The sequence below is a fragment of the Chenopodium album genome, chromosome 11 (genome assembly GCF_948465745.1).
Source record: "Chenopodium album chromosome 11, dcCheAlbu1.1, whole genome shotgun sequence".
NCBI lineage: Eukaryota > Viridiplantae > Streptophyta > Magnoliopsida > Caryophyllales > Amaranthaceae > Chenopodium > Chenopodium album.
In genome coordinates this window covers 53,121,094-53,134,639 of record NC_137844.1, presented here as the reverse complement: position 1 = coordinate 53,134,639, position 13,546 = coordinate 53,121,094, and the positions used below count along the sequence as shown (strand labels likewise).

General features: G+C 34.0%; 1 protein-coding gene across 1 annotated transcript; it reads left to right on the top strand.

The window, feature by feature from the left end:
- Positions 1 to 3,211: 3,211 nt before the first annotated feature.
- LOC145567750 (calcium-dependent protein kinase 1-like) lies at positions 3,212 to 13,546 on the top strand. The gene is made up of 8 exons (XM_081627120.1): positions 3,212 to 3,995; positions 9,047 to 9,190; positions 9,524 to 9,676; positions 10,767 to 10,882; positions 10,982 to 11,149; positions 12,565 to 12,692; positions 12,800 to 12,899; positions 13,096 to 13,546. Exons 1-8 carry the CDS (start codon positions 3,233 to 3,235, stop codon positions 13,177 to 13,179), a joined length of 1,656 nt encoding a protein of 551 aa, XP_081483246.1. The 5' UTR covers positions 3,212 to 3,232; the 3' UTR covers positions 13,180 to 13,546.

The following is a 13,546-nucleotide window of genomic DNA, read 5'->3' as shown; positions in this document are numbered from 1 at the left end:
CTTTTGAGTAGAGCAGAGAATAGCAGATTTGATTTGAGCAAATTAGAGCAGAGCAGAACAAAGCAGAGCAGAGCAGAGCAACTCTAAAGAACGGGGCCTTAGTCTGCTTATAGTTGGTTATTGACTTGAGTCAACATAATTTTCATAGAGATTTCTCTAAAGGACTTTTTCGATCACCAGTTATTTAAAAAAAAAACAAAAAACTCTAGTGCTCTTATATATACTGAATCTTAGAGGTCAAGAGTTATGTAGCTTCATCTCTAATGTAGTGAACTTACAGGAGTTAAGGCCTTTAATTATTACTAATATTCTATAGTTCAAAATTGTTATTTAGATGAAATACTAAGCTACAAGAGGGGGGTGAATTATAGTATGGAGGTTGCTAGTCACTTTTTGCGGAAATAAAAGAAACTAAACGAAAGTAGAGAAGTAGTGCAAGAGAGATTTTACGAGTAAAACTTCCTAAGCCAAATAGGAAGTGAAAAACCTCGACCCCAGGGGATTTTAACTAAAAAAATTCCACTAAAATAGGCCGACGATTCTATTACAACCTATAAGGAGCTTGAGCCTCTATCGAGTTCCTCAACGAACCCGAGTTCCCCAATCAACTAATCCCTCAATCAGTTGATTACTTTAACTCTCTCTCTAACTTAAGACTTCACTCAAAGCCTAACTCTTTCTCTTTCTCTCAAGCTTCACTCAAAGCTTTCTCTTTCTCTCAATACAAAGAACTCACTCAAGTTCTCACCCCAATACAAGAGTTCACTCAAACCCTTATAAATTCCCCATTACAAGAGTTCACTCAAACCCTTGAATAATTCTCAAATACATATGAAAGATGTACTATATAAAACTAATATGTTGGACACTTTGAGACTTGTAAGGAACTTGGAACCTGAAGGAACTGACTAAAAAACGTGGAGAGAAAATATAATTCTTTTCTACTGCTCTTCCACTTGAGACATACGCTAATTTGGAATGACTCACTAAAGTCAGACAAATTGAAACTAAAACTTAACTCTCCTTTTATAGCATGCACAAGGCTTAACCACTATGCCCACTTAGTCCTCCACTAACAATCAGTTCCCTTAATTTTAGGCAACTACCAATTACTTGGGCAGTAGAGAAACGTGGTAGTCAAAGTCTTATGCAGTACGTTGAACGTGGAGTAAAATCAGGAATTTGAAAAACTGATTTCTTGGAGAGAAGATAAAGGAAAACAGTTAAAAGCTTATTTGATGAAAAGGATATTTTTGGTAAAATAATATTTAAGATATATATTTTCCAAAAACTAATTTTATCACATTTAAAAACTTTATCTTTTTAAAGAAAAATAACTAAATATAAATTCATTCATTAAAATAAACGTTTACTTATTTTTCTTTAAATGACCCATAAGGAACTGACTGATCACCTAGTTCCTTCTAGACTGTCAGACTCAGTTCCTTCTAGACTAAAGTTGCAATTTAGTTCCTTAGGCTTGTTCCAAACAATTTCTCTTGTCCAACATACTTACATGATTCCTAGAAAAATATACTCCTATTTTTTTGTCGTCTTCATGTTTCTCTGATGAAGCTTCTACTCTAAAGCTTCTTGTTCCTTCAAAGGAACTTCTCTTCGCTTGTTCCCACTCAGGAACTGCTGCTTGTTTCTTTTGAAGAACTGACTTTTAGTGCTTCTTAAGAGCTGCATAGAAAGTCTAAAAGAACGTTTGAACGTTTAGTTAATAATGATCCATACATTGTACGCTGGGAACCATCTTTAATAATGATCTAGCCTGTTCTCAACAATCTTCATGCTTCATGACTTGTTCATGCACATCTCAATACACATATTAGTTAGATAATCATCATTTGTTATCAATCATCAAAACCTTACAACAAAAATGTTTCTCTAACTAAGAAGAGAATACTCTTATAACAAATGTTGTTGCATTCTTAAGATCCAAACCCAAACCTCTAAGCTAATTGTTAAAACAGTTCCTTTAGACCATCATCACTCATGGTATAAAAATTTATACCATCCCTCTCTCACTACCACTTTCTCACACCTCCACATCATCTATACCACAATACAATATATTTTCTACAAAATTCATTTTACCCATGGTATAAAAAAAGTTTACCACCACACTCTCTCTCTCCTATTTGTATTAATAATACACTTAATTTAATTATAATTATAATTATATTTCATTTTATTATTGGAAATAACTAATTAATGTTTGTAAAGTTAATTAAATAAAATAAGCAATTTATGTAGTAAAAAGTGAATTCGAAAAAATATAATCCCTCCGTCTCCGATTGATAGTTACTTATGCCATTTTTGGGCACCCAAAATATTAGTCACATTTGCTTTTTTCAAGTACCATTAATATTTTTTTTTTACCAAAATTCTCTAACATTTGCAAAAATATTTGTGCAAATTTAACATTCCAATGTAAATTTTACTTTCCCATACACTTTAATTACTTTATCTCTCTACTTTTTTGCATACCCAATGTAAATTTACTTTTTCAATGTACTTTCTTTAATTCTCCTTAATTCTCGTGATTTTTCTTCAAAAGTGACTATCAATCGGGGACGGAGGGAGTATAAACCTATATCAATATGGGTGTCTATGTGTCGGTCTTGAAAAATTATGAATAAAGGTAATTTTTACATAATTTTTTACTTTATAATTTTTTCTTAAAATGCAATTGAAAAAAAAAAAGATATGTGATAACCAGGCCACATGGCGTGACCTGGTTAGTTCATGTTTCACGGGGACCAAAGCAATTGTTTACCATGGGATGGTATATACCATCAAATGGTATAGTTTTATACCACCAATGTAGTAAAAAATTGCATGTTTTTTATGAGTTTTTACACCGTGGTATAAAATTATACCACGAGTGTTGATGCTCTTACGAAACCCCAGCTAATCAAACCTCCCCCCCCCCCACCACCCCCCCAACAAAAAAAAAAAAAAAAAAAAAAAAAAAAAAGGTATGAGGTAAGTTTTGTGACTTGCATTGACTATCAACACATTAACATGGACCATGTTGAACATTGACCAGACCTCGTCTAGCTCACCCCTGAATCCCACCAATTGAATTTGTCAAACCCTTCAAACCCAACCCAACCCAACCCAACCCAACCCAACCCAGCTTCATCTTCAGACATATAAAACCGTGTTTTCCCACTTCTTCCGCCAATATCCACTTCTCCCCTATTTTCTCTCTCCTCCAAAAATGGGCAACTGCAATGGCTTACCCTCCACTCTATCTCAACTCCGCTCTTACGACAATCGCCCCGACCCTCCACTTACTCCGCTACCACCTCAACAACCTCACGACCACCCTGACCCTCCGCCGCAACAACCGTCGCAGCAGCAGCAACAACCATCGCAGCAGCAGCAGCAGCAGCAACAACTATCGTCGCAGCAGCAGCAGCAGCAGCAGCAACCACAAAACCAACAACAAATTTATTCTCATACTTCCAATATCGGCCGAGTCCTCGGCCGACCAAAAGAAGACGTCCGCGCCAGCTACATTTTCGGCCGCGAATTAGGGCGCGGACAATTTGGTGTCACCTACTTAGTCACTCACAAAGAATCCAAACTCCAATTCGCTTGTAAATCAATTTCAACTCGGAAACTACTCAACCAAGACGATGTCGATGATGTTCGCCGTGAAGTTCAGATTATGCACCATCTTACTGGTCACAGGAACATTGTTGAGCTTAAAGGTGCATATGAAGATCGTCACTCTGTCAATTTGGTTATGGAATTGTGCGCCGGCGGCGAGCTTTTTGATCGGATTATTGCGAAAGGGCATTATTCGGAGCGCGAGGCGGCGAGGTTGTTTCGGCAGATTGTTACCGTTGTGTATAATTGTCATTCTATGGGGGTTATGCATAGAGATCTTAAACCTGAGAATTTCTTGTTTTTGAGCTCTCTCGAAGATTCGCCACTGAAAGCAACTGATTTTGGTCTTTCTGTTTTCTTCAAACCAGGTATGACTTCTTAATTGTTTAAATTATGAATAATTGTTGATTTTTTTTTTTTAGGTTTGTATTAAAGATGGTAAATGACTAAATTATGTTATAATTATGTAATGTTGATTGTTAGGTTATTATAAGATTGTAAATGATGATGGTAGTATGATAGTGTTAGAATTAATTCTAATTATAGACTTTAATCATCGTATTAAATTAATTAGTATACAATAATAAATGCAAATTTGGGTTTTTACTGGTATCAAGTAGTTGCGGAAGCAATTTGGTATACGGAGTATAATGGGTGTAGAAGCGTAATCATTACTGAGTACTCAGTATAATGCGAAGCGTACTTGAGTGAATTGATTGAGAATTTAGAGTTTTTGATACATGGAGAAGAATATTGAAGCGGATTAGGGTAGTTAAATATGTTACATTACATTGTTAAACAAATGTTTGTTGGAATATTATGGATTTTGGTATCAGGGAATGTTGATAGGAAATTATGTCATAGCAAATTAGTTTGGTGTTCTTAGATAATCCATTTATTTTTCAACTCTAATTTAATGTTAAAGCAACTAAAAAAATGTAATTGCACATGTAAAGTTTGGTACTTTGTGAGAAAGGTGTTAATGATTGAGATCATTATATTCTTTGGGGGTTTTTTGTTTTTAAGGACTAATTAATTGAATTTGACAACTAATTGCCAACAAGTGTAATGTAATGTTTGTTGAGAGGTGCTTCTATTTGAAACCAGAGATCATACTGGCCCCGTATAGCCTTATACCATACCGTACCTTAGCTTCATTATTTTGCTCCTTGTTACATGTTTTTAAAAGTACCCACCTAACAATTTCCTTATTTATTTGTCAATTGATTATACAACTGTTATCAAACTCATCAGCTTCATATCCCCTCCCATCTAACCCCCTTTCTCCAACTTCTGGTTGCGTACCACATATCTTGATACACACTGAAAGCATGCTCGTAGATCAACTCTTATGAAATGGTTTCAAGTTTCAAGTGTTGAGATTGTAGTGTTCAGGGCTTGTTGAAAAGCATGTAATTAAGTTTATTTGGAGTCTAAAGTACTAAAACTCCCAGGTACTAGAAAAATACCACAAGTACTCCCATTATGATTATAACCAATGCTTAGTCATGCTTCACGATTTCCCCAGCTAAAGCCATCCTCATTTGGTTCCCGTTAGTGACCAGTCTTTGAGTGGTAGAATCCTTTCTGTTTGACTTGTGCATAAACCTACTGAAGGACTTGTTGCAAAATTGAAAGAATTAACAATATAAGATTTTTTCATAGGAAAATACATGGGAAGATTAGGGGTATATTATAAACTATTTTGTTTGGACTTTGGACTTTCCATAAATCCAAGTTCAGGCATTCAGGCCAAATTTAATCACTTTTGGATTTTGTCCTAAATTCAATGAAATTTGTAGAAAGTCTAAAATAGTTCAATTGATGTAATTGCATGCTAATTTGGATCTTTACCAAAATTTTAGGACGAATTATCTACCCAAATTAAGCCCTTGTCCGTATAGCCAAGTCATATAAACCCATATAAAGTTCTATGTCTGAGATATTACTTATGCATAAGTTTTGTGCTATGCTATCTAAAAATAGTAATACAAAAATATATAATTGTAGTTACAAATTTGGCTTATTAACTTTTGACTAACCAAATACCCGCTGTCTAAATTAAAAGTATTTTTTTTAAGAAAAAAAATCCACTATGTACTCTTAAGTTTCAATTTGGTTAAATTATTTTTTCTTTGGACATCATCTAAAAATTTTGAATTCATATTTTGAAGCCAATATGAAGGCAATTCCTACCTTAACAATTCTCCTAAAACCATAGAAAGCTTCTGTGTTTTATTGTTCCAATCCAATCCTCTTATCACAATTTTTTCATCTGGAATTATAATTTATTTCTATCCACTATTTAAAGCATAATTCTGCATATAAAACAATCACTCCACTTTTATGTATAGCCTTTGTTTCAAATTGATTTTAAACTATAATTTTGGCACACTTCTCAAATTTCACTTTGACCATCGTGTGTGATTTATATGTAAGGAATAATGTAGTGATGTGCAATCTTGCTAGATTCGCCTCAATATGTATTTTCAAGATAATAACTGTTGATAGTTTGCACAGACTACATATACACAATTAGACTGGTTAGACATAATAATGACCAAAGTTATATATAAACAAGTGTGAAAAAGTAACATGTTAACATTAAAATCTTTCATTTATAGTTTTTTTTAATTTAATTTTTAAACATATGAAAGTATCTCTATTTCAGACGTAAATTAGCAACGATAATAGTCAAGCTTCAGTAAAATTTCCATCTTTCTCATATGCAGCACATGCTAAAACGGTGTCAGTGATAGTAATCCCAGTCTTCCAGATTATCACTTTGTGCTTCCTAATTTTTCACAGCTATTCTACTAACCCATGAGCATGCAAATTGATAATTGATATGGGATGACTTTGTGGACTAGTTGAACAGAACTAGGTAGTGAATTATGCTTCCATATCCGTTTTAAGTGCCTCTTTATACCACATTGTAGGTGAAGGCAGTTTATAACAAAAGGAACACTCTTTATTAGAGTATGTGAGAGGATTCCTCTTCTTATGATTGTCTTGGTTGGAATCCTATTTTGTAGAGCTTGGCAATAAAAATTAAGTTAGGCACTCATCACATATGAGGCCTTGAAAACTCCCCACTAGTCTTAAAATAGCAACCAAGCTGATTGTTGCAAAGGCAACTTACAGAGCCTATTTATTTTTCTTCCTTCCTGAAATCAAAACCGTCTTCTAAGAAAAAGGGGCTCAATTTGTGGGAAATTCCCCAGCTGTGGATGCAATTGAGAAAAAAAAAAGTCTTTTTTTCATCTTTTGGGTGTTTTGCTTTTAGTGAAGGTTTTAGAACCAAAATTTGACCCACCCAATAGCTTCTTAATATTTGCGGTGCTTGAAGGAAAGAAAAGTATCAAATAGAAACCTCCCTTCTAATTCCTTGTCAAGCCGAATTTTGTCCTTGTTACCATTGTTAGGAATCAGTTTAAAACTTTTAGTGATCAAGGAAGCAGTGTTTTCATTGATGCCTATGGACTACCTTGAATCGATTAAAGTTTTCCATTATCAAAGCCACTTCCAACAAGTATTTTCCCAGATAGAGCGGATTGTGAAAATCTGTCGCTTTGTTGCTAAGAAATCCGTATATTTATCAAATTGAGGTCAGTCAGGTCACTAACAGCAACATCAAGAAGTACTGATTCAGAGAACGCAGACATAATAAAGATAATAAAAAGTAAAAAATAAAAAACCCAAAGATGATTAGGATGGATAGGGTGATAAGGGACATGATACAATTGCATCTTCAGGATCATATTGCATTGGATAAGGATGAGTGGAGACTGGAGAGAAAAAAGATTATCTAAGAAACTCACAGGGATGACATGTTGGTCCATGTAGGTGATCCATAGTAAATGGGTAGAAATTAGAAGGAGTACTTAAATTTGTCCCAACAGCAAAATAGTCTCAGGGATAAGACTGACTTTCCGGTGTTTCATAAAAAACTACTACCTCATTTGCTATAAGGAACTATTTTTATGTTTTATGCACTAAAAGCAGTTTAGGTATCATTGATTATGGAGTTCATAATCCCTTCGCTTGTTGGACAAAATGTTTAGCAATGGTTCTTTGTGAACTTCCAATCAAGTTAATAGTATTACATTGACACTCAATGCATTAGAAATTTGGAGAATCAATAACCTTTTCAATGTAATAAAGGAAGAGTTGATGCTTCTTTTGGGAGATTGGATAAATCTTGTACATAATGTATCTCATCCTATTTTTTTTACTATTGAAACCATCCTGCCCTATTGTCTCTGAAGAAATTGAAATCCATGAAGTTTTTCTTCTTTCCTCTTCAAGAATAGGTCTTTCTGATTATTAACTTATTTCGGAGCATTATACGAATCTACAGGAAAGAGCCATGGGCTCCTAGCACTCCCTCAAAATTACTCACATCACTACATTTGGCTGATAATATCTCTCAATATGTATTTATTACTTTTGTACAAGTAATATTAGTAGATTCATATATTGAAGAACTTCCTTTGTTCTTTTATGTCCTATTCAGTAACTATAGATATGCAATTTAAGAAATTGTTGAAGAATGTAAGTGGGTGTAAGATAAAGTAGGATTAAGTATGAGAGAGAATATAAAAAGGTGTGTTTGTCTGAGAACAAAAAGAACGAAGGAAATACTTTTAAAATATTAATCTGTAAAAAATTTTATGATATGCAATGAGATAAGTTAGGCTCTGTCCTTCCCTACTTAGTTGAACTTAACTTATTCTTATTGAAAACTTGCTGAAGCTTTTTTTTTTTTTTTTTTTTTTTTTGAAAAGCCGAGGAGCCTTTAAAGCCAAAATTCAATCTCAAAATAAAAAAGTGGTAGCTTATATAAAGCAAAGGGAATAATTTTTAGTGCCAATATATTGTCACAATTTTAGCATTAAATTAATTTTTGTCCTGTCTCTGGTTAGTTTTTACACTTTCCTTTGGATTTGTTTAAATTATTTTTACACTTCTATTTTGGTAAATCTCCACCCTAATCTTAAAACATCTCTCTTTCTCCTACCAAAAAGCTAGGGCCCCACACTATCTCACATTCACTAAAAATTATCATCTATTACATCTACCTTTTTAATACTTGATTATGTATCATTTTACATCTACTTTTCTAATAAAATAACAATTGATAAACCTTATCACCTATGTGCCGTGTTAAGTGTCAAAACTGATGTGGGAAGGAGGGACTAAGTTTCTAGGTCTTGCCAACATCAATCCAACAACATTTAACCGAACCACTTTGGTTTTATGCTAGCTAATATATACCTAATGAAAAATTCCATTCCAGGTAACATAAATCATCACCATTGAGCAAGTTTATTCTACACGAGACTCAATTGTTTATGCAGGAAGTTTATTATCTATAAAAAGTTGAAGTTTATAAACAGCTTTGTACTTGTGGATGCAGGAAACGTTTTCAAAGACCTTGTTGGGAGTGCATATTATGTAGCTCCTGAGGTTTTACGTCGTAGTTATGGTGCTGAAGCTGATGTTTGGAGTGCTGGAGTGATATTATACATCCTCCTAAGTGGAGTTCCACCATTTTGGGGAGGTATTCTTCTTCTCCTCCATTAAGATATTATATGAGATTGAAGTTTCGTGAATTCTCTTGCCCTGTTGTTCAATTATACATAATTTTTCATTTCTGAGTGATGGACACTTTTTATGTTGCTCTCTCAGTTGTTCCATTATAGTGTTTTTTATAAATAAGCCTTGCAAAGATTGATTGGCCAATAGATGCCATAATATATATTTTCACTTTATAAATTGGATTCTTGTTTGGATAAAATCCAACTGCTGAACTTGTTTTGTAAGGGCTATATTGTTTACCATATCTTTTGCTTATTGATGCACAATACTGACATTTTTTCCTATTCCATGTAAGAGAATGAGCAGGGTATCTTTGATGCTATTTTACGGGGTATTCTTGATTTCACATCTGATCCATGGCCTTCAATATCCAGTAGTGCCAAAGATCTTGTGAAGAAGATGTTGCGTCAGGATCCTAAGGAAAGGCTTTCTGCTCTTGATGCTTTAAGTAAGTTTTATGCAAGATTTATAGTCTAAAGTATTTAAGACAAAAGCATGACTATATGAAAGTGTTAAATGTTATCCCATTTTCATCATTATGAATCACTTCATATGTCGGAGTATTATAGTTAAATGAAATTTCGCCATCCCATAATCAAGAGTAACATCTAAAACTGTTTAATTTTCCTAAAAATGAATGTAATGTCTACCAACATAAAATAAATGTTATTTGATGTTCATTACTGTGGTAATCTTTCTGATAGGCTTACAGCTTACTTCACCCTTTTTAGATAGATTAATCATTTTTATTACAATGATCCAAACTATGGATGATTGAACAAATATTTACTTAACTTCATAAAAGGATGTTAATAGTCCCAACTTTAGAGGGAGGGTTTTAAAGACTATAGTTATTATGTTCTATAAGTTTGCTTTCGTTCTTTTTTTTTTTTTTTTTTGAAAAAAAAAATTCTACTTTTACTGCTGGTATTATTTAGTAACCTTGGGATCGTGTGACTTCTCAATGCAAATTAATTCATCCTTTTGCTGTTGAGAAAATAACTTTCCAATTATACAAGGGTGGCTAACGTGCGCAATGCACGACTGTAGTTAACCATGTCCAGAGAGCTCTTTTAATTTAACCTTATTGTTAAGATTAACGAGGGAAATTATATAAACAAATTTTTTTAGGGGTATAAATGTTTCCACACTATTCTTAAAAGTTCAAAAAAGAGGCAATTGACATTTGACACTAATGAGGGCAAATAAGTAATTAATCATTTTAGAGGGTATAATTGTCCGGACACTATTCATAAGAACTAACTCAAAATTTGTTAAAGGTAGTAAAAAAAAAAAAATAAAGGATATTCTTCAAGAAAAAATTGCTAACTTTAAATTCTTGGGAAAAAAATTACATCGGTACCATCAAAGTTAGAAGGTTGACCCCCCTCCACCCCCCCCCCCCCCCCCCCCCCAAACTCTTACACAAAAAAAGCACTCCTACAGTTTTGATTATATAAATCCAATTATCCTTTGTAAATATGCCTTAATGCCCTTCTATAATTGAACTTGACGACGTAATTCTGAATGAACTGCAGACCATCCATGGATGAGAGAAGATGGAGAAGCTCCTGACAAGCCAATTGACATTGCTGTTTTAACCAGAATGAAGCAATTCAGAGCAATGAACAAACTGAAAAAAGTAGCATTAAGGGTGAGATCTGAAGGCGCAGTTGTTCTCTCCCGAATTCCATTTCTATTTTCTGGCTTATTTTTTAGGACGCTTCATATGCCTGCTCTCCTTCCTTTCTAGGTAATTGCTGAGAACCTTTCTGAAGAAGAAATAATGGGTTTAAAAGAAATGTTTAGATCTATGGATACAGACAACAGCGGAACTATTACCTATGAAGAGTTAAAGGCTGGTCTTCCAAAGCTGGGAACCAAGCTGTCAGAGTCTGAAGTCAGGCAGTTGATGGAAGCGGTATGCCCCTTGTATTTTCGTTTATTTCTTTGTTAATGTGTCTTATACAGAGTGAATGTTCAACCTTTGGCATTATAGATTAAAGACCTTATGCCAACAGATTTAAGGCACAAAGTTGTAGATTTTTAGGAGGATCATTACATGTTCACTCTAGTCAATTAGTCTGTACTTCCTCTGTTCATATATTGTTGTGGCACTTGGACTTTTTCAATTTTCATTCTTAAACTTCGACTATTTGTTTTACAATAAAAAGAAATGTCATCATGTTATATGTTGTTGAATTAGTCTCAAGGTATATTTTTTATCAATGGATAAATTAAAAAACAATTGTTAGACTTGTGCACGGGCAATTGTGAAATTACAAATGTTGCAATCCTAAAAGTGGGGAAGAAGTATACTTGTTCTTGAGCTCCATATTATTTTGGGATTATAATATTCACCTAACCTAAGCGATGGTTTTTAAATTCTTTTAAATACCCAACTTATATTGATGATGGGAAAATGATAGGAATGAACCAACTATTTGAAAGACCATTCATAAATCATGTGAAATGCTACTTGAGTTCCTTTTTGTTCTTTACACTTGTACGTTTTTCTATTTTGGAAAATGATTTTTTACACTTGTAACCTCCTCTTCTCTACTTAAGTAACCCAATTTATGAGTCACTAGTCGTTAATTAGTCCAATATCATGTTCCCCCCCCCCCCCCCCCCCCCCCACTTTTTCATTCTGTTTGTCTGAGTCTCCGTGCCTAAATTCTTGTGCAAATTGTAACTGTCAAGAATACTAAAGAACATAGATATTGCCTATAACGTAGGTATTAGCACAATGTGACAATTTTGAAGGGAGTACATGATTTACTGCTGTGAATTACACATATGTAATTTCATGCAATTAAAGCTGTTATACTTACCAATTATATGAGAAAAAAAAAAAATGAAAAGGATAGTCTGTACCTTGATTTGCTGGGGTATGCCCCTTAATGCTTTTACCTTTGGGGTTTTCAGGGAATATTGCTTCAAGATATCGCCTTAAGTTCAAACACTACCATTGTCTTTGGGTGTTTTGAGCTGGAGGGTTGTGCGTTTGTGACTTTGTGTGCTACCAAACTTTGAAATTTTAGCTGTATAGTTAAATTAAAAATATGGCAAAACCTATAATGTTAAAGAAATTAGTTCTCATTATTGATTGAAACCTTTTCCTGTTTTCCACCTTTTTTTGAAGGAAGTTTCTGTTTTCCATGGATTCAATATGTAAAAAACTCCATTGTACACTTTGCTGCCATGTATAGCTTTATCATAGCAATTCATTTAACAATCAGTTTCACATATTTTATTCTAAAATTCTAGCTCTGCAAATTGAGCTTAAAATAACTTTATGTCAATGTGTTTCATCTGTCACATTTTCAATTGCAGGCTGATGTCGATGGTAATGGAACCATTGATTACATGGAGTTCATCACAGCCACAATGCATATGAATAGGATGGAGAAGGAGGACCATCTGTACAAGGCCTTTGAATATTTTGACGAGGACAAGAGCGGGTAGCTTGCTCATGGTTTTTAAATGTGTCGTATACTTTTGAAACAATTTCAACAGCTTTGTATCCCGATTAATGAATATTGCCTTGCTTGGTTTATCACTTCATTAGGTACATAACCATGGAGGAACTAGAGCAAGCCTTGAAGAAGTATAATATGGGTGACGAGAAAACAATTAAGGAGATAATTGCTGAAGTTGACACAGATAATGTATCTTCTTATCTATGACTCCTTATGTCCCATGTACTAGATATTCGTAATTCATAATCCTGCTAGCTGCTGCCTCATTATTCTTGAACATAGCTTGTCAATTTATAGTTATGTTCTCATTCATCTCGAAGAGACTCTAATGCTATATGGCATTGGTTTTAATTGGACTAAATTATATTTCTCCTCTCCTATGCAGGATGGTAGAATTAATTATGAGGAATTTGTAGCTATGATGAAGAAAGGCAACCCTGATTTGGGTTTAAACAGACGAAGAAGATAATTCATAGGACAGTAACTTTGTAATATGACTACTATGACTGTCGTGTGGAGCTCGTCTACGCTTGTCCTTGAACGATGGCAGAGATTTTGTCAATATCCAAACTTCTCCAACTATTTATGCCTTTGGAGTAGAGTGGATCTGATCCAGTGTTGTACAATTATGATTTAAGGTCCTTTGTGTATGTATTTGGTTCCTAGTTGTGTTTTTTTTTTTTTTTCTGTCACTGTACCATTGTTAATTGTTTACTTGTGTCATTCGTTTGGTGAGCTGAATTCATTTTGCTGTAAATTAGTTGTGCCAGTGGTTTATACATATATATATGGGGGCCAATGTGGCTGTAATTCTTCTAAAATTGATTACTGAGGCA